Raw genomic sequence first — 27,199 nt, 5'->3', positions numbered from 1 at the left:
ATCTTAATTCTGTAATTAATTATATACCACTTAAATGAGCTCTACTAACTTTTTGTTTTTAAAACAAGTTGCCAGGTGATTTTATCTCATATGTAGTTGTTTCACTAATATTAAAACTATGAAGAATTCATAGTATTTCATGGCATATTTCTTCAATAATTCAACTGATACAACCCAAGATCTGTCTCTCCTGCATTCTGCATTCTGTCCTGAATAACTGGGTGTGGGGGCTGCTGACAAAGCTGGTGAATGAACGGAAAGGACAGACACTCACACAGTGAACTGTCTCAAAATGGCAGAATCACAGAGAAGTCAACTGTGATTCCCAAGAATGGCAAGAAGAGGATGCTGAAATCTGAAGGCAGTGGGAGGAAGGAGGGAACTTCTGAGGGTTTCACAGAGAAGGCTATATTTGAGTTGGGCCTGAAAGGTATGCAGTATTTTGAGAACTCGAGTACTTCGAAGCTTGCAGGAGGAAGGAAGCACAGATGACGTAGAACTGGCCAGCTCTACAACTTCCATATAGAGAAAAATTAAAAAATTAAAATCTCGCTTTAATTCATATGACTGTCAACAACAGAGTAGCTTTTTAATGAGCTTATTTTGCAGCACAAACTGAATTTTGACCTTTTAACTTGAAGCTACAAGGCTCCTGACTGTCCTAAATGACCTATTTTGTTGAGAATTCCCATTAAATGAAGAGAGTAACTAAGTTCTAGTGGGAAAGGGGATGGGGGAAGGTAACGTATATTCAACGAGCCTTCTTCTACAAGCCTGTGCTGAACAGACAGGGATAGCACATTAAAGTACTTTCGAATGACAGTAGTTGTGCAGGGTTTGAGGGAAGCAAACCATCTGGAAATTCTGAGCTTAATCACATTTGCTAAAAGAGATGCTTGAGGAGGCAGACACAGGAAGGGGCCTTTTCTATGAATCCAGTGACAAGGCACTGTCTAAAGGAATGAATGAAAAACATACCCGCAAACACCACTTTACGCCGCACCGTGAGATTGACGTGGCCTTGCTTGGCGGCTTGTTGCATAAGCTGGACCACAAGCTGGTGTGATTTTCCAATTACTGGTGTCCCATCCACACAGATTAATTCATCCCCAGACCTCAGGCGGCCGTCGGTATCAGCAGCACCCAGTGGTACGATGTGACCGATATAAATCTGTTGAGTAATTGGATGATGGATGAAACATAGACCTTTTGATTTACTATTACAGGCGGACCTCAGAGACATTGCGGGTTTGGTTTCAGACCACCACAATAGAGCAAATACCATCACAAAGCGAGTATCGTGCACGTTCTGGTTTCCCAGTACCTATAAAAGCTATGTTTACACTATACTGTAGTCTATGAAGTGTGCAATAGCATTGTCTTTAAAGAAGTGCACACCTTAATTAAAAAATACTTTATTGTTAAAAATTGCTACGCATCCTCGGACAATGCAGGGTTGCCACAAAACCTCAATTCTTAAACAAAAGAAAAGTATTCTCTGCAAAGCGCAGTAAAACAAGGTTTGCCCTGCACCAAATGATGGCCTGAACATTTGTAAGAGCAATTCAGTTCATTCACTCGTGTCTGCAAGCCATGACACAAACACTGATTGAGCACCCACTGGATACCAGGTGCTGTGCTAGGTGCTACAACAATTCTTAAATGGTGAAAAAAAAATTTTTTTTTCTTGTTTGGTTCCTTAACATCTACTGATGGTTTGGTGATGACTTTTCCCCCCTTTTTGTAGAAATTAATCATTTTACTCCCTTAAATGGCAAAACATTTTTTTCCTTTTCTGTCTACCTGAGAACCCTCCTATGCTAAATATAGTAGTAATACAACTATTCTTTAAAGGCTAGTGTGTGCCTAGCAGTAGGGAATGCACAATAAATACTGTTAAATGAAGGGATAAATCAGGCAAAGTCTGGTTTGACATCCCCATTTCTGTAGTCTGTAACAGCTGTATGCAGAACAGATTTTTCTAGTCAGTGTCTTGCTGTTACATTAATCACTCACTCAACTTTGGCTAAAATATTTGTGCTTTGCTTGCCTTCTCACTAGATAATAATGCTATAACAATCTTTATGTGGCATTTACTGTTGACAAAGAACTTCAACACAAGAGTGGCTAAGAAAAAAAAAAAATAAATAAAACAAGAGTGGTTAAGAATATGGACTCTGGAATCACACCCTTTCCAGCCCCTTCATTTACTAACTCTGTGATCCCAGGCAAGTTCATCAATGTTTCTGGGTCTTTATTTGAGGATTTGAAAAGTGCGGGTAAATTCATGGATTTGACGGATAAAGGAGAAGACTGTATGTTAGAAGCCTCTAGCATAGCATCCGGCACATAGTAAGCACTCAATAAGTAATAGCTATTTAATTGTGATGAAGAAATGAACAATACTTAACTTTAGTTCTCTTTTCCCCTTCCAAATGAATCCTGTGATGTTCTATTCAATTGATCCTAAAGATGAGCCCTGGTGAGGTTAAATATCTCCTAACCCTTGTTCAGGGTTCTTTCTCTAATTTTGTAAAGTTGGTGGTCCTACTTTCTCAAATCTCTCGTAATGCTTGATAAGTGCTCTCTATACACTAGCTACTCCGTATACAAAGCCAAACTACCTGCTGGCAGATTGAACAGAACTGGCCAGGAGGATCGGGCCATTGTTCTCTCAGTTGATGTCTATCCCTATATTGCTTTTAGGTTTCCTTTCCTTTGATGGGGAGCTTCAGATGCCACAGCTGCCGCTTTCCACAAGCACAAACACCAACTTTCCTTCTTCTTCAAGGCAAAAAGAGCTTCACAAAATCCAAAGAATAACCCCCACTGCCTGAGATGAAACAGTCAGGGGTGCACCTAGCTGGACTCAAAATTTTGGCGATCTGTCCCTACTGCCAATTTGCTTTGAAGTCTTAAAAAATAGCACTGGGGGTGGGAGGCGGGGTGACAGGTAGACAAAAGACGACTCACAGGTTCCCCTGGTTCATTTCCACCGAGAATCCTAAATCCAAATCCAGTCTCTTTTCTCCAGAGGAAGATGTCCTGTTCTTGGTAATCTGGAACTGCAGAGAGGGGAGAGGAAGAGAGATTATTCCTCTGATAAAAGGAATCAGAGCCCTAAGGTGGACACAGTTACAGCACCAGTACTGATGGTGCTTGTGCAGACGAAAGCTTTCCAACACAGATAATCTGGACAGGCGAAGTAACAGAGGACGCTGGGCAAAAGGAAACAGTAGGACCAGTCATTGAGCCTGAAGTTTTTTTCAAAGGACTAGTCACTGTTTGATAACTCCTAATCAAACCCAAGCCATTATCCCTAACTAAGGCTGAAGTCAGCACTCACCACTCTCCCTGGTATTGTTACGAGGGGAATTAAATAAATTCACGTCATCACGCTCGGCACACGGTGGGTGCCTGTGCCCGAGGAAGGAGTGCAGCCTAAGTCAGAGTGACCTTTGGAGTGGAGGCTGCTCCGAGGATCAGAAGACCTGTTAAGTACCTGATGTCATCAACTAGGAGATGAAAGAAAACAGCTTGAGGTAATGAGTGTTTTCCATTAAAAAAAAAAAATCACTTTTTGCTTTAAAAGTAATGAAGACTAGCAAAGCTAATAATATGACTTGTTAGATCATTTTATTACTCTCAAACATCTTAAGATTTCCAAATTTACAAAATTTCCTCTTTCACTACTATTACCAAAAAATATCCAGCCTTCCATATCCTTAAGATCAACGGTGACAACAAAATTGTTCTATGTCAGGGAACTATATTTCATTGTTAATATGAGTGCCTTACTCCACAATGTGCCTCTAATGTTTCAACATTTTAAGTATTAATTTATTACCCAACAACATGATATTTTTTTACTTTAAAAGCCCTGTGATAGTCCAGAGCTTTAAAATGAAAATCTCATTTTTTTTTACAGAAAAGTAATTTCCATAAGAACATGCTTACTGTACATGAAATTGTTCTATATACCACTCTGTTACTTAACTAAGGGAACTAAAAAAGGGTTATTTCCACTTAATTCTTACTTAATATTTTAATGTATAACAAGTGCATTTTATCATCTGTAAAATGACAAATCTTTTATTTAAGGGGAAAAAATATAATTTAGCGACCATGAATCCTAAAGGAGATTTTTCAAATGCTGTTCTGCAGACTTTCTAGGTTTATTTAATTCATTGGCTTTGAGGCTGAAGGACCATATTGGCCTAAGAATTTAATTCCCATCTTCTCTGATTTTGTACAGTGGGACAGGGAAGAAGAAACTGGTTGTTTAGATTTCAAGCTGCCGAGAGATGTTCCCTTTTCAGGATTCACCCATAAGCTTAAAATGTATAGTGAATGAATACGCTAAGAGAGAAGAAACTAAATGAACAGGTGAGTCCAAGTCAGAGGAGTCTGAATCCAATATTTCTGCCTGAGCTATCTTAATGCTGTGCTTTAAATGGTGCTTCTAATCCAGCGCTTTCTTATTATAATTGCTGAGGCTAAGCTGTAAGATGCTGTGGAATGTGGAGTTAAGCTACATCATAGGACGCCCAGAAGCACAATTTGAGAATGATATTTTCTTGAGCACGCTAAGGTAACAATATTTTCTTTCTGTTTGAGTAGCTGGCTAAAGGGTATTTGTTGTAATAGCCTCATTGAAACAACAAATTAAATCAAGTTGTGTCTCTGTCTTCGGTTCACTCAAGCAGGAGGATTATCACCCAAATAGACCCCGAGTGCTTTCCAGTCAGCACTCGGTTCTTGGCTGAGTTTGCTTTAAATCCGCTGTGCCTGTCTGTGAACAAGGAAAGGACCTCTGCGGAGACCTCCAGCCCAGACCAATTTTTTCTCAGCATCAATTAATATAGGAACACGTGCCCCTCCTACAGTGACATCAAATGTAGCAAGTTTCTGCCTTATTATTGCCCACTGAGGGGTAAGCCACCATGGTTTGGGCAGTTGTAGCCACCAGATCTAGGCTTATCATACAGTGCAGTCCATTGGAAAAAAATTTGCTTCTCTGAGAATCAATAAGCAAATAGTAATTTTATTTAAAGAGCTTCCTGTTGAAAGGAAGATGCCCAATGACAGATACCAAGGATGCAGAAGACGTCAGTGATGAGCTTTTTACGAAAACACGCACAAACACAATACAGCAACACACAGACACGTTACAAAGAAAGTCTTTTGGCCTTTGAACTGTGGCATTTTGATAATTATATTCTTCTACTGACCAAACACCATCTGCCCAAATATACAACTTCGGTCATCAATCAGTACTGAAACATATTACAGATTTATAGAATGATTTTTCCCTTCTTTGTCCTCTGCTGCCACTTCTTCCCAAGGGCACTAAAGTTTCTAAACTACTCCCCCAAAATGTTTTTTGTTCTCTTCTCTATTTCAGGCAGATTTTATTAAAATTAAGTTTCTAGGAGGCAGTGAGGTAGAGCCATCTTTCTGATATTACTATCACTTTTTTTTTTTTTGGAGTGAGACTAAATCAAAAAGAGCTAAGAGAATCTTGTCCAGCTTTGTTCATTTCTAGGCCCTTGCATAGGGGACATCTGAACAGCTAATTTCCTTTGGTAGTTCCACTAACGACTCCAAGAAGCAGTCAAAAGACTTCCTTTGATAATTAGAAAGGATGGAGTCACCAGGGTTTTGGAGAACTGTCCTGGTGACTTCATTACAACAGACACAACACATTTGCAGACTTGGCTGAACATGCCCAACATTTTTTATTTCATCTTGTCTTTGCTCTTTGCTTGGTTAAGAAGAATGCCTCAAACACTTCGGTTCATGGCATCTTTCTTATTTCCCTCCCTTTTCTGAGTTTCTCCCCAGCCCCCCAAACCAATGGGAACATCAAACAGGATGAATAATAATGGAGAAATGAAAGTTTTCAGTGAATCCTTACTCTGACATTCTCCAAAATTCGTGGAATTGATTTCTTTCTCTCTTTCACCCTTGCTCAATCCCGATGAAGGCGAAGGTGACATAGCTGGAATATTAATTTCACAATTTTGCAAAGCTTAATGTATGTGCTTTCTCTTAGTTCATTTTAATTTAGTTTTGATTGATAAGGAACGTGCAGTTAAGCTTTCACAGTAAAGGTCAAGGCTGCTGTGGATTTTAAAAGACTATGGTTTGATTCTTTTTTTCCCTCTTTTTTTTTTTTTTCATGGTACTTTGCTTGTCAAAAAGCTAGAATTTAAAACTGTACCGTTTGAGAATTTCCATTACCATCTTAGACTCTTCCTATTTAATTACACCCCGAAGTACACATTCTTGTATGACCTTGTTTGAAGCATGTCATGAACTTTAGATTTGTCTAAACCCTTTTTCCCTTTTGAAGGAAAAAAAAAAAAAAACTTAAAGCATACTTCTGTCATTGCCACACTCCTACGTTTATTTAAAGTCGTGTCAAGTTCCTGATGGGATTAATTCTTGGGCTAATACCTATTCGGATAAATTCTAGGCAGTTCAGGCAGAACAGTCTTTTATTTACTGACACAAATCATCAGATCTGGCCAAGAGCTGAACAAACACACAAATAAGAACTGTCATAACAGCTCTTAAAATCTAGATGCACAGCTCAGCTCCTCAAATTCACTGTGATAAAGGAGCCGCTCCCCAATTCCAGATCCGTAAGCACGTCGCTCTCGAGGGACAGGTTTACTGTGGTTAATAGGACAGCTTTGTCATTTTTTTCTTTCCCAACTATTTTATCAACAGGCAAAAGTTTCAACTGCAAAAAGCTTCAGACTTTCTTTTGTAGGCAACACTAGTGGATACGAGCTGTTCTTCCTGAACATTTAATGAATGAGACAGCATCACTGTCATTTCTTAAGGATGGGCACCACTGGCTTGTTATCTACAGAAAACACAAAACAGGCAATGTGGCTTCTAAAGGACTCTCATGTGTCCTTTGAGTTCTTCAGAGGGATTTATGAGCACATCTGTACTTCCACTTGATTCATTCAGACACTCCTGTCTCGACAGATGGCCGTATCGAGAATTTGTTATTTTTGCACAGCATCTAGACCACGTGAAGGAGTTGGATTGGAGACCATGTTAAGAACCTTCACAATAAAATGAAATACAAGGAAAATATATGTCCTCCTCACCCCAAAAAACGGGGAGAAGTTAAGGGTACAATGAAGGTGCTATTGCTGACTTCAGCTCTCCTGTTTTCCCTGGAGTACTCTGCTTATTTTAATATGCCTTGAGGGGTCGGGCAGGGAATCATTCCTAACCAGACTACATGCTGTATTTTTTTTTTTTTCAAAAGACAAGGTTAAAAAAAATAGCCCAAGGGAATGGCAGAGACTGATGGGATAAAGCGAAATACTGATTAAAAGACAAGATTGGCGTAGGTTCATTTGTAGGTACTGTGAAGAAAAGAAAACCATTGATGGATATGGAACAATCACCATTGGAGAGAAAAGTCCTACCATGGTCCTCGTTTACTGTGAGGAGGAAACCTATGTGAATTTTCACATCTATTAGGTTGCTGCGATCACTCAATTACAGAGCCTCCAATCGCCAAAAAATGGATTCTCATTTGTGCTGCCAGGTCCTCGTCTTTAGATGTTAGAGAAAGTGGAGACCCACCCTGGTGCTAATCCAGATATTTCAGTCTGACTCTCATTGGATGCTTTTTTTTTCCCCCCGGTGAAAACTTTTCAAAAAAATTGGATTCAGTACCAAGTTCTGAAGAAATACTGCTTCTGTCAAGGTGAAAACGGCCCCTGAGCTGTAACCCCCTATTCACTGGGTGCATCAGAAGTGTCGATCCGTGCGGCCCCCGCCGGCCCTTCAGAACACGGTTTACTTTATCATGAAAAGATTCATCCATGGAAACTCAGTCATCAGCATGTACTCCACTGAGGGAAGCAGGGGCGCGGTCAATAAAGCAGTATTTCCACGTCAACTGGAGTTGGGCCATTGATTCGAGGAGCCCCGTGGTTAGAGAGAAATGTGAATGGAACATGAAAACATTCCGCTTTGGAAAGCGTTTCTCCAGTGAAATCACTACAGTTAGTGAGAGGACACAGGGAGAACAGTCGCTTAGTAACATCAGCTTAGCAACGCCTGCTTACGAGGATGCTCCCGGGGAACTGCATCTCCTCTCGCCAAGGGTCAGGTGTACTCTGGGGTCTTCCTAAATAAATCCCTTCTCAAATGATTAGACTTTTGCTGACATAGTGAACCCTTAGCCCAAACAGCCTGCATAATTCCACGCACCATTATAATTTGGAGGCAATGATCTCTCTCCCTTGAAGGGGGAAAGGACCGGGGGGGGGCCCCTGAGTGACTTCCTAGAATTTGATACTCAGCAAGACCCCAGACGTGCCTTGTGTCCCCGGAGTGCTGACTTTCACCAGTAGTGTGGCCAGCTCTCCTCTGGCGGGGATGCTGGCCTTGCTCCCCTGTTTTCTTTGGGTCAGAGAGGAGTTGCGTCAGCCAGCAAAGGAAATGCTTCATGGCCAAGTACGAGCGGGTGGGCGGGAGGCAGGAGCACTTCCCACACCTCCCACCACCTCTGTGCCTGGATTCTCCAGGGGGCCTTGCTGAGAGAGAAGCACAGCTGTGGCTACAAAAGTAACCACTGATGAGGGGACTACAACCAAGAAGAGGGTAAGAATGATTCTCTGCTCTCTTCCAGTTTCCATCAGACCCTTCACCAAACCCGGCCTCCTCCCTCATTAGACATTCTCTCCTGTCCCAGAACAAAAAGAGAACACAAGGAGGAGCATGGACTTCATACCTGTTCATCGTGACCATGCATCCTCATGAGAAAACGTCACTAAGAATAACAGCTCCCCCACCCCCAAACAGGGCCTATTTGCATCCCCTAAGATGAAAGCATTTTAAGAACTTAGGGAATAGTAAGATAAATGAATGTTATTCATGGGGAATAGTCTTTGGCAATCATTTCATCATAAAAAGTAAAAAAATTAAACATTAAGGGCCTTTTCCATTTATAAGAGCCAGAAAGTTACCAGGTATGACATCACTAGCTCATATTTATTGAAAAGGTAAAGTCAAAGGAACATGCTCAACCACGGTATAAATAATTAAAGCACAAAGCACTCACTGCTTTTTTTTTTTCCCCCTTTTTAAGGGGAATGTTTAGAAAGACTGATAATGGTTAAAAAAAGAAATTACCACTATCCTTAAAAAACCAGGAGACCACTAAGAAAGCACTTAATTTCTTCTCATTACTCCTGCCATCCAAACCAATCAGATTTATGTTCAACTGTGTATCAGAGCTGTTTCAGAAGACTGGTGCTCAGAGCCGGCCACCATCTCCATGCGGGGAAGAATTAATGAGGCCACAGCTCTGATCTGCCACTTCTTTTAACAAAAAGGAAAAATAAAATCAATTTTTACCCAGACCCTTCATCTGATGACCGTCCATATCTACCCTTCCCCAAACTGAGGACCTAACAGAGGCTCCGCGAATATCCAGCAGGTTCGAACGCTGCTCTGAGACGTTTTCACCTCTCACCTGGATTCACCTCTCTCCGGTTTACACTCTGAAAATCTATTCTCAATAAGCCTCAAGAGAAAGTTGGGAGGCCGGCGGCGGGATCTGGGGAAGACAAGAGCCCGGGTGCTACTCACGTCGGTTTTCATACATGCTCCTGGACTGCGCCCAGATTTTAAAAGGATCTGGTTTTTTCTGCCCGGCGCTGTCGGTCTGATCGGGAGCCGGGGCGTCTGCGGGTGGGTACTCGGGCAGCACCTGCGGGCCGTGGCCGGGGGAGGCCGTGTGCAGGCTTCGGTGGCTGGAAACACTGTGCTGCGAACTGTTCTGGCTGTCTTTCCTTTCCAGGGGTTGCTGAAAGGGAGCGAGTGAGAGGGGCAAGAGGAGAAGGTTATTATTGGTTCCCCGAGTGGGTGTTTTCCATGAGCCTGTCTTTGTTGGGCACTTGTTTGCACACGTACGTAGACACATCAGCAACATTTTGGCTTCCACCTTCGCCCAGCTCCTGCTGAAGGCAGTACATCCCCAGGAGACTGGCAGACGGACAGAGGGGCGGGCCAGATGGAAGCACATAATCACAAACCGGGCGGCTTTCTGGGCTGGAGCAGAAAACAAATCCAATTTGCATCACAGGTTCTCCGCTAAGACACTGGGCTCGCTTATTATAAGCTGTATCCGTTTTAACATCTTCATTTTGAAACAAAACATGTGGCACCAAAGACCATGAGTGGTTTGAACAGAAGGCTCTCATATCCGAAAGGAATTCACAACCAGGGCTAAAAACGCTCCTTGGGACCCCACATCTTCCACCTTTCATTAATAAAATATTCAACTTCTATCTAAGGATTTACCATCAGTCCTTGTAGCCTGTAAGAAACAGGAATCAGATCTTTAAAGAATCACATCTAAGACTGATGTGCCCTTGTACTTTTAAGTATATACATAACTATTATCTGAAGAGCTTTCATAATTCTTAGCGAATCAATTTTTGAGGCCTCACATTTCACCTCTTGATCTCCTGACACTACTGTTGGTTGAAAACTGAGATCCATTTTTATATATGTGTTGACCTCAGGGGGTCAGCCTTCTCAGATCTGCAACTTGTCCAAAGTCCGAGTAGCAGCCAAAGGGAAAGAGTTTCATCTGAATTCCAATGCAATAAGCAGGCTCCTGATCCTGAAAACCTGCTCAGCAAAAGACCCTTCCCGTTTTTTGAGATGCTCTTGGTCTGAAGGGCAACTGAATGGAGAACAAAATCTAGTGGAAGGAAAAATACTGGAGGGGGAAAACATGGAACATTTCAGCTCTTACTTTCTCCGATAAAAGATGTGGTAAGCCCAGGTGTTTAGTTTCCCCCTGTTCAAAATAAAAATCCTAGACTCCTGTCTCTCACACAACAGATGCCACGTCACTACATTTATCTACCTCAGAGCATCATAACTGGACACTGCCAACCTCTCTTACAGGTCCTGCAGAGCTTAGGAGTTTTTAGTTTATAAGATTTGTGACTCAGACATTCCATTTCCCTCAGGTTCTTTAAAAGCATCAAATTCTTGCCCTGGGTCTTAACAATTCAGTCTTAGAACAATGGTTCTTCCTTGCTCTCTCCTCAGGTGGCCTCCATCTTCCATTCCCCAACTTGATGGACATTTCTAAGGTCCCTTTCATTCATTTCTCAGGCCTCTCTACTCCCCCTCCCTCTAGTCCTTGCTTTGAAATCTGAAGAAAGGCCAAGGAGGACAAAAACTTCACCATCCCTGACTTTTACAGATTACAGCTCTGAATATAGGTTTCAGTGAAGATTCAAAGTTGAGGAAAACTGGGCATGCATTTAGCAAAGACCAATAGACCATTTGAAATTATGCTTGGTGTGCTTGTGGGAGAAATACGAGGGCCATATGCTAACCTAGCAAAGAGGTCTTGGTAAGAATGTACGAGAAAGCTCAATTCACTCGGACTCAAGGAGACAAATTACTCCGGGAAAGGTGTCAGGAAACACATGGACCTTTGGGCAAGGACACCATCACCTTCACCCCCATGTCCCCATTGTTCCCTTTTGAAGATAACATGCTCAGCTCCGACCTGGATGCATCAGTATTCCAAAGACTTGGGAGAGAACCTGGTTCTGCAACTTCCAAAAGCGTCCCACCCCCTCACCAAAGTGAATTCGGCCCTCGGGACCAGCTCTCCCATTTCAGCCCCGAGAAAGTCAGTACCTGCCTTGTGCTTCCCCTGGAGACATGCTGAAGATTTTCAGATGCAGGAAAGTGTCAATGATGGATACAGTCCCCACACCCCCTTCCCTGTGCGTGGGAATTTGCGTGCCTCCTCACTGTGATCTTTACAAGGGTCCCTGTTATAAACAAGCATGTGGGGTGTCAGCCCATGTCGGGCGTGCACACACCCCAGCAGACAGAGAAACAAGTTGGATTTGGGGTGGGTTGTCCCGTCTCTTATATGTTCCTGTACTGCCTACTTCTTATTTTTACAACGTAAAGAGAATGCTTTGTATAATCAAGACAAAATGCAAAGCTATTTTCATTTTGAAATGAACCTTGGAAAGGAAAATTAATGAGACTATTAGTTTCTATCTTTTTACACTGTGGTAGTGCTTTGTTTCTGCTCTCTTTTTGGAAGGGAGGAAAAAGATATTTTACAAGTAAAAGCAAATAGTTCAATAGATTAAGGACCTCTGGATTTACCCTGAGAGCTGTACCACTCCCTTCAAGCGCCCACCCTCTCCTGGTTTCTCAAGTGAGGAGCAAATGCTGGATGTGGGGTTGGTCCATTGACACTGAATTCATTTCCCAGTTAAAGTCAGTCTCTGACCCCTGAACCACCAGTCTCCTCGGTGTTGAGGCGCCTCTTCCCAAAGCCTCGCAGGGACCCAGTGAGCCGCACTGCAGGATCACCTGAGGGAAACGCCACACCTCTCTCCTTCTTCCTTTCCTGGGCTTACTCTGTAACCTCTCTAAATTTAACCTCTTCTAATCACTGCCTCTTCCTGAACAGGAGAAACAGCTTTCCGACAACCCTGACCCACTAAGAGAGTCTGGACCTTCCTCCAGCAGAGAATGCACACACGCTTTTTACACACAGACCCGCAAAGACACGCACACTGATTCTGTATGTCACCTCACGGGTTTCCAAGACTGCGGTGGCTGTCCCAGTGTAACAAATCTGACATGGAGGACCTGGAAACCTTGAGTTTAACTGAAGAGACGGCTTTGCCAAAACCAGACTGTGCAAGTGACGTTTACGAGAAATACCTGGGGCCATTTAAAAAATTTTCTCACCTTTTCTCCCCTCCCCAAAAAACAACACATTGAGGTCCAATTTATCACCAAATGACAGCTACAATGCAGAATGAGTTTGCAGAACTGTTTCTCCATCAAACTGCACCCATCCTTTCCCTTTTAATGCCGTCTAAATCTTGTCCCTAAATTTGGAAAATGAAAGGCAAGCAGCATCCTGGGAAGATCTTCTAAAAACTATGCCACCACAAAACCTATCACTAAATGGCATCTTCTGACCCACCCCCACGGGCTAAATACACAAGCATCTGGAAGCTTTTTGGATTTTCCCCTGATAAGATTTGACCTCCCTTGATGTTTCTTCTCAAGTTCAATTATGAAAACAACTTAATTTGAAGATGCATTGTGTGTGTAATATCTCGGCACCTAGGCCCTTTGTGAAGTTATGCTCTGTGTGTGTGTGTGGAAAGTTCAAAATATGCCTTTTTATCGTCTAGTTAGCTATGACATTGTCCTTTGTTTGGTCAGAGTCCAGAACTGTCCAGGAGAAAAGCCATGTTTATATATCTCTCAAATTAAAGTCACCTTGCACGCCTCTTCAGCAATCTGGATCACGTCTCCGAAGACTTGGGGCAGGAGGACAAATCCACATCTGAACTAGTGCTCACAGAGGCTCTGACGTGCATCTAATGTGGCTGTCTATCACTTCATTTTTCTAGGTGAGAAACTGGCCTGAAGATAAGCATTTGTAGTTAAAGATGCACTTTGAGTTTGTTACGTTCTAAGAACGTGGATGGAGCAAATTCCAGAATACCAATGACAGACCACCCAGGGCAGCCCCTCTTAAGGAGGCACCTGTAATATATTTATTCCTTCATCCAATAAAGCATACAGATCACCTTCTGTGAGCCCGATTCTGAAAGATACAATGTCTCAGTGAGAAAGAGATGGTACCTGAGCACTTAGAATTTATACCTGTGTATCCAGGAGTGTGTGTTTGTGTATGTGTGTGTGATAGATATTAATCCAATAATCATAAAAGACTGAGGACAATATACTGCAATGTCCTTTAGATAAGTAGGTAGGAGATGCCTCTGGAAGAACAGCCACTGAGGGAAGCAGCATGTGCTGTGTCTGCAAAGCAAAACTGAGCTTGGACTGTTTGAAGAACAGGGAGGAGAAGAGTGTGTCACAACAGGGGAGCCGGGAGGCTGAGATGAACTTGGAGACCCCAAAATGCAAGGGCTTTGTGGGGCAAGGAGTTTGGGTTTCAATTCGTAGTTCAGGGGCAGAGAAAAAAAATGTGACAATGAATATATATATGTTCAAGTATAACTGCAAAACTGCTCTACACTGGAATTTGACACATTGTAAAATGATTATAACTCAATAAAAAATGTTTTAAAAAAAACCCCCAAAACTGTCACTTATCAAAAAAAAATTTTTTTTTAGTTCAGGGGAGGAGGAATCCATTCATGACTTCAAAGCAAGGGTGGGTGGGCCAGGAGCCCACTTACTTCCAGGAAGTTTGGTCTGGCTACTGGCTGCTGAAAAGGGTGGTGGGGGTGGGAGTAAAAGCCAAGAGCCAGTCCAGAGGCTACTATGCAGACTGTCTGAGGGACCCGGGGTGGTTGGTACCAAGGGGAAAAGAAATGACAAAGGAGAGGGACAAGTAAAGGCAAAGGACAGTTTGGTGCCATATTTGATAGGCAATGCTGAAAGGCTGAATGGGGGAGAGAAGGAGGTGAATGGGGAGGGGCCAAAGGAAGGGGGAGAGGAGGGGGAGGAGGAGGGAAGGGGGAGGAGGGAGGGGAGGGGACCAAGGGAGAAGAAAATGAAGGGGGGTGCGGAGAGAAGGAGGGTAAGGGGGAGGGAAGGGGGAAAGGAAGAGATCTTAGAAACACAGACCTCCACCTCCAGGTCTCCAGCTTGAAAAAAAATGGTTGGAAAGGAACACCACATACTGAGATGAATAATTCCAACACTAGCTGTTTTCACTATGCAGATAGTTTTGAAGCAAGATTTTTTTAAATTTCTGAATAGCAAATTAGGACCAACTAGGAAGAAAGAAATGGGTTCAGTTGTGAAAACTCCACAGAAGTCCTTGGCCACACACAAGCTGTGAACCTGTATCAGAGGACCTTTTAAAATAAACCTATACCAACCTCCCTAAAACAGATGATTTCCTTATTACCGACAGGCCAGGGAAACTGGGAAGATGCAACGGACTCTATAAATGGAAATGGTGGGGAAAAAATCAGCTCATTAGTATTTCCCAGAATGATTTCAAAATGGACGTACTTATAAAGTGAGCTGAAAATATTTGCTTGGAACAGCAAGTGAATACAGGCAGCACTTAGGAGCTTAAATGATGAAAAGAATTCATGTGGCTTAAAAATGACAAATCGATCCATTTTAAAGCAAAATTATTTACAGTTCACGTATCTGCCAAGGCTGAAGGCCACTGCAGCGATGTACGTGGACAACAGGAAAAACTCCAAGTGCTGATGAGGTATCAGGCCAATGTCATTAGAGGTTGCATGAAAATCAGTCTCAAAAACAAGCCAAAGCAGAGGACGGTCCTTCACTTTTGCCTCTTTCTTTTAGCATGTATGGGTCTAAGTCAAACGATTTCTTCCCAAAAGGCAAAAAAGAGGAGTTAATGGAGAAGAAAAGGAAGGTATTGATTGGATGTGAAAATGAATTTTAAGCTCAGACTGGATGTTTTCATGGAATCTACTACAACGGCAAAGTCTATTTCCTGGGCTTCAAAGGGCTGAGGGTATGGCTGCTGTGTGCAGTGGCAGGCAATGGGACTGACTCCAGTAACCATAACCCTTCTCCCATCCACGACTCTCACTGCTTCTCCCTGTAGCTTGGAGCTTTGGTGGATGGTGTTATTGCCCTGGTTCTGGGACAAGTGGCACTGGGGTGCTAAGGCCACCGGGAGGGTTTAAGAGGCAGCATTCAGGAGGATTCAGGTCAGGGTCACTCACTGTGTACACTAAGCAACCTGTCCGCCGTATTTTTTAGTGACTAGCTGTCTATGTCCTCAGCAGCCCTTCCAGGGGTGAGGAACAGAGGGCAATGGAACAAAAACCTGTCTCTGTTGCTACCTTTCTGTTTGCTGCGTTTGCTTAAGAGATTTCCCTGCCCATCATTGGGTGTCCCCTATGAGAAAACTTTACATAAGAAGTTTTGTAGTCACTGGGAAAATGTTGTCTCCTTAGTGAACACTTTATGCTGTTTTTAATCTGAAAATAAAAACTAAGTAAATACTGTGGTTCCCTACGTTGCATAGGCTGCTGGAGAACTTGAAAGAATTCCATGGCTGCATCACAGCATCTAACTCAATCTTGGGTCCTTTTTATGGCTTTGTATGGCGACTTCCCTTAGGTCATTATAATTAAGAGCTGAATGATTTTCATTACGTGTGTCCTTGGTTCTACGTTATATTTCTGCTTTGTTACCTTTTGAAAGTATATGCTCATTGCACTGGAGGCCCCATGGGGAAGGTCTGTGTGGATGTGCCTTGTTTATGTGGTCATCTGTCTCCCCCCAGTTCTGGGAGGGCATGAATGTGTTCTGTTTTAGTTCCTGTTGTAGACGAGTATTGGGTCTGGGATAAAGGAGATACTCAATAAATGTTTGTTGATGGAACAAATGCATAAAAAATTTTGGTGATTTGTGACAATGAATCCTTTCTGTGAAAGCAGCAATCAATAAATCATTTGTCAGCTCCAAGAAGAAAGGCATTTCCAGTGCCTCACACCAAACCCGACACTTAGCACTTTCTCAGCACCAACCTGCTGGATGGTTGGATGGATGGATAAGCGGATACATGGACAGATGGACAGATGAAAGAAGGGTGAAAAGGAAGTACCAGTTGGGAATTGAACTAGTGAGAAAACACAGGTGAATACTGACTTTAAGTTCAGGGTTTGGTGTGATATTTAGAGTTTCCGATCCTCACACACCAAGTCCTTGTGTGTGATTTAGACCAAGAGTCTTCACTGAACAAGTTTCCAGTCAGGATGATTAAACTGGGCCCCACAATCAAGCTTCCCAGTGAGGCCTAGAACCTGACAGCAGATATGTCTTATTTTTGTCCCTGCCATTTGGTTAAAAAAAAAAAAAATCTCCGATGTTAGGGACGTCTAGGCATTCAATTAGTAACATTTTATGAAGACAGCCATCACCTCCCACGAGGATATCAACCATCAATTTAACATTTAAACTAAATCTAGTAGGTGAAATTGCTTATTAAGGGTAAGTTATAGAGGCTATCCAGAAGGGGAAGTCAGATCAAAAAGAGAAGTCCTTCTGGGCTAATAAAAACCCAACTACTGAATTATTGAAAATATTTATAGGAAAAAAAAAAGGTACCAGGGCAAAGGAAGCTGTCAGTCACATAAGCAAGCCAACAGTGTTGGGAACTTCTAAGAATAAAGAAAATACATGGTCCAGGGTGAAGGCAGCATCTTCTCTGGGCTGCTGGTAACTCAGCGTATCACAACCCAGGCTTCAGCAGTGTATGTTCCATTCTGTGGCCGGCAGAGCTGACCCTATCTGTCTTTATGTGAATGGCTTTCTGGAACCACAACATCTGGCTTCCGCGTGGACTCCCTGTGACCCTACCAAAAAATTCCATCATCATCTGGCTCTCTGGCAGGACTTCATCAAAATTCAGACTGGGCAAGGGAAGTCGCTCTCAATTCACCTGTGCAGAAGTCCCACTGGTCACAGATGCGAGCGAAGCTCTACCGGCAACAGCAGACCTTGGCTGATAGCCCCCAAATTTTGTACGGCAGCTGCCAGAGTGTGCCAGCAGTGCTGTGAAAACCATCATCCCTGTCCTGGCAGAGAAGCCAGCAAAGGACAAGCCCCAAGCCGGGGGCTTGTTCGTTTCTAACCCAGCAATACACCAGTCTCTTAGCTTGTGGTAATTAAGAGCCAGCAGACTGTGGGCAAAGCAGTTAAGAGAGCTTTCTTCCTAGGAATGCAGCCTGAATAATTGGCTTGCGGCTTGCTAATGACATGGCTTCCACAAAAATAAACGGTCACAGGGAATTCTCTTAACTGACTTGGTGAATGCAGGCTCTGTACCTGTTTGATACCCTTTGAGTTCAGCAGGGAATTCCAAAACACTTCGGGGGAGAAGAGATGCAAATGAAGCTACAAAAATCCTTTTGCACAGCAAGTTTAAAGGGGATGCAAAACAAAACAGAACACCTTGCTACCTGATACCATGCTGCCTGTGCAAAACTGCTCTATCTCCCCCAGTGTGCTCCTTGTCAAGACTCCATTCCATGTGGAGTGTGTAAAATAAGTCTGCATCACATAGCAGGCTCGGGGGGTGGGGCAGAAAAAAGCATGAGTCCTGCTAACTCAAGCTCATGTGACATACCTTACAGATTTGCTGCTATTTTTTCTGAAGGCTGAATAGGTTTCTAACTATGACCCAGGGATGGGAGACACATATGCATGCCTGTACACACACACACACACACACACACACACACACACACACACACACACACACACACACACACACACACTCTCACAGGCTTTGGCATCTCTGTGGTTCCAATGCAGAAACCTACCAGCACTCTTCAGCCTGGACATTAACACAAAATGACAAGAGAAGCAGCCCCGAAATCACATGTCCCCATCACCATGGCACTATGTTTCACTGAAATCACATCAATTATTGCAGGTTTTTCTCTTTGGAGAACTTAGGAGCGGGGCTTAAGAATGCAGGCAGCTCCCTCTCTCATCTCCAGAATAAACTTCTCTTCTGCCTCTCGCGGCCAAGCTTGGAGACAGGTGGAAGGAATTCAGCTGCAGCACCTTAAATTGCAAAGTTTTAAAGGCTTTCCATCCCTGGATGGCGGAAGGCTATCAATTTTCCCGCGCCCTCATATTCTAAGCCACAAGGAAATACACCCCTCTTCGTCCTAATGTTAATAAATTGGGAAGCTTCTTTCACCCGGATCGATTCCACAGGCATCAGAGTTCCAGATTTTGAGTTTTTAAGTAGCATTTTAATTTGTTGTCAGTGCCCCGGGAGCAGAAGCTCACCAAAACCAAGCAAAACATTAAAGCCTCTAAGCTATTAGCTAACATGTCAACTAGGTAATGCATCTTCAGGAAACCAGATTAGAAAGGACAGCATAACATTGATTTTTTTTTTTTTTTAAAGAATCCTATACCTGCAGCATAATGCCGCTAAAAGCTGGCAAAACAACAAAGGACGTTTCCACAGCAAGGAAATGTCTTACTCTTAGTGCTGGGGCATCTTCCATGTGAGCACGGACATATATACAGGGCAGAGCAACTCTTCCGTAAACCTTCAGGCTTTCAATTTTTTAAATAATTCATCATCCAATGTATAAGAAAGCTTAGGGAGAGAATCTATCCATGTGAATGGCTGGAAACACCAGTTGAGAGCAATGCTACCCAGTAAGCAGGTAGGTGTTTTTTGTTTTTTTTTTTTCCCTCCTCCCAAAAGAAACAATAGGATTTGTATCAAGTTAAAACATCTAAGAAAGTCATGCATTCAAATGAGAGTTGTGATGCATTTATATGAGAAGATTCCAAACATGCATTCGTTATCCAGGCTCCTGCAGACTGCCTACAAATCACTAGACAGCTAAAGACAAACCCCAATACCTTCTATACCAAACGGATCCCCAGAACTTAATAAAATGAGCCCTGGCTGTCTCCTCCATCCACTCTAAAACACATTTAGTCAAGTCCAGCCAGACAGCATCCCTTCCCACCACCAGCCCCCCAACCCCACCCCCCAAAACAATCATCAAGTAACTGACAAGTCCTTACCGACTTTGGGCTCTTCTTGGGAACTGGCAGCCCTGGAAAAAATGCAACAAGAAGGGAAGGGGGAAAGAAATCATTAGCATATGAACGTTACCTTTTCCTTAAAGAACAATCCCCAGGTGTTTCATGGCAACCTAGCCATCTGCAGAGTTATGTCAGATTTCTCCCCAGCATCGGAGTTACCAGGCTGTTCATATCGAATCAAAGCAGAGGGAGGAGGAGAGCGAGAGGCAGGAGATCTATCTGCATTAGCTATGCTGACTTGTACTGCAGCAGCCTGGAGGCTGGGAAAAGAAATTCACAGACCTCAGCGGCCTGGGAAATTGAACACTTGGACAGAATCTCAAATGCTCTTCTGGATTAAGAGAGACTTAACTTACAATTAAGTCCAGGATATTTCCTTTCCATACGATCCACTTGTCAATTGAAACGGACCAATCACGACAGAGGAAGGGGGTGTATATTTAGCTTCAGAGAAGTACATGGTTAAGATTAATTTTTTTTTCCTTTTTCTTTCTTTTTTTTTTGGTCTTTTCTTTCTCTCTTTTTTCCCCTCTGCCTTTTAGGAGAGGAAATGCTTTCTTTATTTGGATGAGCTGAGCACCAAAACAGAGACACTCTTCTGCCAACACAGAACATAGATCCAAGTTGGTCTAGGACCCCCTCCAAATCACAATCACACCTCTCCACATGTCACTCATCCAAGCACACGCCTATTCAGTTTTCTGGGACTCACCCCTCAAAAGCAGGTTGTTGGAGAGTGAAAAAGAGAAATTTCACAGAGCTGAGAGAAAAAAAGAGAATAATGGAGACAGTGAAAGGCAGGGGAGGAAAAAAGTGCTCCTTGAACCTAGCTGGCTCTCCCAAAACCCTGTCTTTGGTGAGAGGATGAGACCTAGAAGGGACCGCTGATCTCACTCCTAGAGAAGTCTGCAGCCATTAGGGGCAGACTTATGGGAAATTGGCCACCAAAGGAGCATAGCAAAGGAGGGCTGGAAAGGAAAATAAAAGCATTTATCGGTGTTTTAAAAGTAATCATTTCTGCAAGCTGCCTTCTCACTTTTTTTTTTTTAATTTTTGGTTTGAGCAAACATAAGAATGCAAAAGCAGGTTCCACCTATAGTAGGCACAATCCAGGACCTGATGGATTGGGATCTGATGATTCTGCACTGGAAATTTCAACCTTTTTTAGGAAATCATCTCTGGGTGGTGTGATGATTTCAACTTGGAAGTGACTTGTTAAGCCAGCAGCTGTTTAGTTCAGTGTGAGTAATAGGAGGCAACAGAGTGGGGTGGTGAAGGGGAAGCCACCCAGAGGAGCACTGCTAATGTGCCGATTGCAAGAGACGTGTGACAGGGACCACTCGTCCTCTCCTCTGGCACAGCTCATCACATTACCAAAAGGAGGTCACCACGATCTGGGACAGTGGCTCTTAGACTTCACAGTGCCTAAGGAGGAGGTGGCAGCTTCTCATCAATGCAGAATCCCAGGACCCACCCTGAGCATCCCAGGAATCTGCAGTATGAACATTTCAGGAGATTCTGATGCAGAAGGTCTGAGGACCCCATTTAAGGCAACTATGATACAGTAAAAAGAGGATCATTACTTTCGGGTCTTGCGAACTCCGATAGACAACCTTCATCGAGTTGTTCTGAAGCCTTCTGTGCCTCAGTTTCTCAATTTATGAAATGGAAAGATTCAGGCTCATTTGCACAAGATGGTTGTGATAACTGAACAGACAAAATGTTTAAAAGCCTCCTACCTCGGCCCTCAAATGTCAATCCTTTTTAGCTTCCTTTGCTAATTTACACCACTTAGGAAAAAAAGAAGTCGTTATGGTTATCTTACTCTAACTAGGACAAATCATTTGCCTAGCATGTTAAAATGCAAAAAAAACACTGTAGGGGAAATATTCTGCCTAGGGACGAGACTAACTGTGCTGAGCAATCTAGAGGTGTCATTTTTCCTAAAAATAAGTATTTGGCACCTTTATTTGTTCATTAATGTGATTCCCTTAAGGAATTTTATCAAGTTATATTAGGGTGGGTCACTGTGTACACTTCAACATGGGATAATAGTCCATCTTTAAATACAGATTTTTCTCTAATTCATACTGAACTTCTTAGTTAATTGGAGTAACACTTCACTGTAGTGGGCTTTTACTAAACTTGATTTCTCCTAGGCTTCCAATACAACAATTTTTAAAGAATCTCTAACTTGTTAGGAGGAAAATGACTTCAATCCACGCTCTGCTAATCATTTATAAAACTCTGATCATCTTAAATTTCCAATTTCTTAAAATTTTCATATATAAAATAAAGGGCGTTTTAAATTTGCTATCAAAATGATAACACTCGCACACACATTTAAAGGTTATGGAGGTAACAGGATGCTCAACGCAGTACTATTGGTATAAAGGGAACCTGGCAATGACTTTAAGTTCTAAATAAACTAAGGGATGATCAACCTATGAAGCCATCTGCAGAGGTTAAAAGGCATGAGCTGTCTCTATGGGTAACAGTATGGATGGTATCCATGAATGAGAACAGGATGAGGTAAGACGGGCGGGTACAGCAGACAGGTGTTCAGCACACTCAGACACACCCACCTTCCATGACTGTCCACATGAAACAGGTAACTGAAATATTTCCAGTGGGGAAAGAAGGGGCAGGGATCACATGGACTCATTTGAACAGACTCTGGCCTCAATCTAGAGTTTTTTTCGAGAATACCATATTTGCATCTTGCCGAGGCCAGAAAATACTAATTAAAAAATAAACATTACTTAATGAATGGCCCTTCCCTTAATTGTTCAGAATCAACTGTTCTAAAGCTTATGGGGTAACCAGTTAGTCTGTTTCCTCTGAAGCAGCCGTCCATGGAACATTCCAAAAGTTCCAGGCTCAACTGACAAGTTGCATTTTACAACAAGTAAGAACAGCTTCTTTTCATTTAAAGAGGAATCTGTTCTTCTTTGCTGGCTAGGTGCCAAAAAAACCTTTTTTTTTTTTTTTTAAAAAAAGCCACACCATTGACAGGAGCCAAAAGTGGCCACAGATTAGTATTTAAAAAGTCAGAAACCAAGAGACTCCACTTGACAACATGAAAAAAAAAAAAAAAAAAAAAAAAAGAAGAAGTCAAAGATTTGTTTTAGGCCCATATAGTCATTAAATCTTAAAATCTAATGAATATGAATGCTGGCACCAAGTTCCTGATGACAATTTATAATTTATTTCAGCCAAAGCTATTCAGATGGACTGGAAACAGCCGGGCAGACCTAACGGAAACCACTCCAAAGAGATCACTGTTTGGGAGAAATCTCCAAGACTGAGAAATCACAGGAGGTGGCTCTTGTCTGGCTGGGGTGGTCTGCGGGCCATCCCCACTGGACGGGCGACAGAGGACAGCACAATCCCACATGTCCCTGGTTTTCCCCAGGACAAATGCGCACTGTGTGTGCCAAGTGGCAGCGGGAAGCTTGTGTTGTAGAGCTCGTATCATGGATTACATACGAGCATACTGGGCAGAAACAGCCTGCTCCCTTTGGGGCAAGGAAGGGGAACTGGGGGAAGAAATCCCTGGAGAGAACCATCTGCTCTGAGAGCCTGGAAGGTGGCAAATGCTACTTCAAAGGGGCCCCAGGAAACTTTCACGGGAACGTGCACCTTCCAAGTGTGAGCCTAAGTGTGATCTACAGAAGTGAGAAAGGCTTGGGACCTGAATTTCTCAAGTTCCTGATGAAAAAGGTGTCCCTCTGGAGAAAACAAACGGTAATTTCTCTGCTGGTGGCTGGGATCAGACCAATTAACATGAAGAGGAGGAATCTCTTTCCTTTTAAATATCAAGGCCATAAACTAAGCTACTAAACATGTTCTCATAGAACTAAATGGCAAATGTTATTCTTGGTAAAATTTTATAATGGTTGGACACAAAAGTTTATACGAAAAAAGTAAAAATTTAACAGAACACGTAAGCATTTGGAAACAAAGCCGAGAATGTTACACAGCAAAACTGTGTGTTCTGCTGCTCATGGGATCATGGGGAACTTTATTACCTATTTTAGTATCTTCTGCAACAAGAAAAGCTTCATTTATTAATGAACATACACACACATATACATACAGATTCCACAATAAACAAAAGTCTACAATGCCTCTTTACATAAGACAAATGCAGCAAATTTCAGAACATTTTATCGTGCTTTTAAATCTCTAGAGCCATCACTGACCTCTACGTCCTCCAAGAGTTGGTTACTTATTCCCAAAATGAATATATACATATAGAGTTTCTTTAAGCATCCTGTTGAGATTAAGACTTGTGTTTGTCCTACTGACTTAATGGAAAAAGGAGAGATACCAGATAGCTCAGCTGGGCTGTCAGGGGAAGCCAAACAGAAGCCAATCGCTGCCACTGGGGCACCGAGATGAACAAAACCTGAGACGCTGGGAAGGAGATTGGACTTCCTTGGACCCAATTTCCTCCAGGTTTAAAGGAAGGGAGAATGTCAACCAACCTCACCAGCTGAAAGAATCAAGAAAAATCATGCCAAGGGCTTTGAAGGGATGAATCCTAAAATCACTGTCAAATGCAAAGTATATCTACAAATAATAAAAAAAAAGTACTATGTCATCAATTTCCCTTTTTTTTTTTCACTGTGATATTCATTTCCCTTTGCACTTGGTCTCTAGATTGGAGCATTTTAATGGAAACATTTGGTTTCTTCCTTAGCATTTAAACACCCACCACTCGCTAATCCACATGGCATCTGACACATGGGATTCTTTAGAGGCTTGCCCAGCAGAATGCTGCATTAACCAGTGGACTGGTGCTCAGTAAGGTAATGCCATGTGCAAAGAACAGGGAACTTATATATATATTTAGAGAGAGAGATTGAGAGAGTGTTCACAGAGATTGAGAGAGTGTTCACAGTGTTCACACCCACCACTCGCTAATCCACATGGCATCTGACACATGGGATTCTTTAGAGGCTTGCCCAGCAGAATGCTCCATTAACCAGTGGACTGGTGCTCAATAAGGTAATGCCATGTGCAAAGAACAGGGAACTTATATATATATTTAGAGAGAGAGATTGAGAGAGTGTTCACAGAGCCCACTGAAAGCCCCAAGAGGGAGACTGTGAGAACTTGGTCAGGGGCTAGACTTAGATTCCAGAGGGTAAGACTACTTCGAGCACATTTTCATCTCACACACTACTAGCCTTCTCTCTTATTCTGAACCTATCAGTGCCTAATCCTAAATGCAGGACTCAAAGATTAGAGCAGACTTTAACTCGGAAACTCATCATTACGAGTTTGTATTAAAGGAGTAATCAGAGAGTTTCACACAAATGTATATAAAAAGATGCTCAACACAGCATTATTTAAAGAAGACAAAGTGGAAACAATCAGAACTTCCAAGGACAGAGGAATGAGTAAACATATTGTTATATCAATAAGATGAAAAATTATGAATCCATTAAAAACGGATTATAAAAACAAGAACATTTAGTGACATGGGAAAAAGACAAGAAAAACTGATTAAAAACTGCCATAGAATAGAAATTCATTATTAAGAAATAGATCTATGTGTATGATGTATGTATCTCACTCACACACACACACACACACACACATATGCATCATACACCCAAAGACTAGAGGAAAATGTATTAAAATACTGTTTCTGAATTCTAGGATGAATAGGTGACTCATATTCTTCTTTTTGGTATTTTCCAAGATTTTACATACAATCCAGCTATAACCATACACAGGTAAGCATTATTGAACAATGCAGCCATACTGAGGACGCTTGGACAATGGGATGGACTTACTGGCTGTAGTGCAGTGTTAGACTAAAGAATAACAGAGTTCGTTCTAGCTCTCTCTTGGCTCAGTGAACTGCCATTTCTACTCAAGTGTCTGTGCTACTTAATTACTGGGCCATGGCCTTGATTGAAAATGGGATAAAAAGCTGTTAGAGCCTGTCTCGAGCAGAGTTGCACAGAAGCACACGATTCAATATGGCATACAAATTCAATACAGCCTCTGAAACCTTGACTGTCGACCTATTGAGGTCGACAACCCTCAGGTTAAAGCCTTGTCCAAGCATGTGGCTATGGTGTTAGCAGCTATCCCCAGAGTGACGGTCACTTCAGCTCAGTTTGTGCCTCTAGTAAGAACAATATGTGCAAAATATTTTATCTACAAATAGAGGGGACCATGAGAAGGATTAAGGAGAAAGGGAAAAGTGGCTTGCTTCCCCTTTCTTGAGCAGATCTAAAGGACACAGCTAAAGGAAATCTGAGGAGAGATACTGCGTTCAGGAACACTCCAGAACACTAATACTTATCAGCAAAAATGCTGCAGTATGAAAAATTCTGAACCTAGTAGGGAATGCTTTTACTGGGGAGGAGGGAGCAGTATGATGATGGCTCAAAATACTGAGAGATCAATGAGGTAAAGATGGGAAGGGGTGCAGGAAAAACAGGGAGAAAAATCTGTGATTGCCCTGGCACTGCAGAATTGATATTTATTTGAGTGCAAACTCATGGCTCTAAACAATTAATGGCCAGTAACCTTTCTTAAAAAAGCCATCTGTACCGTTCTCTGTCCATTAGTTTTTTGTTTGTTTTAATACATAATATATAAGCCATGAAATAAATTTAAACTGCCTTCACCTTACCAGTGAAATGCTAATAAAGACAGTTCAGAAAGTGAAAAAGGTAGGTAGCGTCAGCCTTAACTTTTTTCCACTAAGGGCAGGAAGAAAATTAGGAAAAATGCACTCACTCATTTAAGCAATCTGGGCTAAGTAAGGACCTACTATGAGCCAAGAGCTGGAATGAAATAAAGCAGTGAACCGAACTCCCAAAGGGCTGCTTTCACGGCGCTCACATTCTTTGGAAGACAGAATAGACAACTTTGCAAATAACTTTGAGTCATAACTTTGGTGATGAAAATGAAGCAGGATCCTGGAACAGGCAGTGCTTGGGATTCACCGCTACTTTCTATTTGGTAGCCAAGCACGTCTTTCTTGAAGAGAGAGTATCGGAGCCATGACCTGAATCATGAGGAGGGTGCCTACCCATCCATGCAAGTTTACTGAGCCCTGCCATGTGCCCAGCAAAGCATGACTGAAGAGATAAAGGTAAATCAGACACGGCCCTGACCTGGATGAGTTCATAGTCTGTCTTAAAAAAGAAAGAAGCAAAGCAACGATTATAATTCAGTATGGTCAGTGCCAAGGGCCATGATGGAAGGGTGCGCCATTGCTCTTGAGAGCATGGGAAAAGAAAGCTTAGCCAAAGTGAAGAAGGGGGCAGAAAGGACAAGGGACACTGAAGAGTCCTGGGATTGGGGGCAACATGCAATAAATGATGCTTGATTGAATAATGGTGATGACCTTCTTGTAAGGTTTTTTTTTTTTTCTAAACTAAATTAGTTTGCCAGCATAAACTCAAGGCCAAGTTTACAGTAGAGTACATTTCCACAAGGACCTTACAAACACAATCTTTCACAAAGTTGTATCCATAAAAGAAAGTGAAAAATGATTCTAATTTAGACATGTTTGATTTTTTGTTTCCTCTTTCCTCTGGCCCAATACCATTATCAACCC

At 42.4% G+C, this 27,199-nt stretch overlaps 1 protein-coding gene across 17 annotated transcripts in view; it reads right to left on the bottom strand.

Annotated features, from left to right (window-relative positions):
• The window catches only part of MAGI1 (membrane associated guanylate kinase, WW and PDZ domain containing 1), a 578,678-nt gene that overhangs the window by 24,200 nt on the left and 527,279 nt on the right, over positions 1-27,199 (bottom strand). For 11 of the 17 annotated variants that reach the window (XM_031470689.2, XM_031470691.2, XM_010987364.3 and 8 more), the window contains 5 exons: positions 19,588-19,619; positions 9,631-9,847; positions 5,918-6,001; positions 2,974-3,065; positions 979-1,171 (listed from right to left, as the gene is read on the bottom strand). In XM_031470689.2, the coding sequence (XP_031326549.1) occupies positions 979-1,171; positions 2,974-3,065; positions 5,918-6,001; positions 9,631-9,847; positions 19,588-19,619 (618 nt within the window). The remainder of the gene's footprint in view (positions 1-978; positions 1,172-2,973; positions 3,066-5,917; positions 6,002-9,630; positions 9,848-19,587; positions 19,620-27,199) is intronic. The other 6 variants (XM_031470693.2, XM_064496333.1, XM_064496337.1 and 3 more) reach the window with 1 other exon arrangement.

This window comes from Camelus dromedarius, chromosome 17 (assembly GCF_036321535.1).
Source record: "Camelus dromedarius isolate mCamDro1 chromosome 17, mCamDro1.pat, whole genome shotgun sequence".
NCBI lineage: Eukaryota > Metazoa > Chordata > Mammalia > Artiodactyla > Camelidae > Camelus > Camelus dromedarius.
The sequence above is the reverse complement of the archived record's forward strand: the minus strand, read 5'-3'. Positions and strand labels throughout refer to the sequence as shown.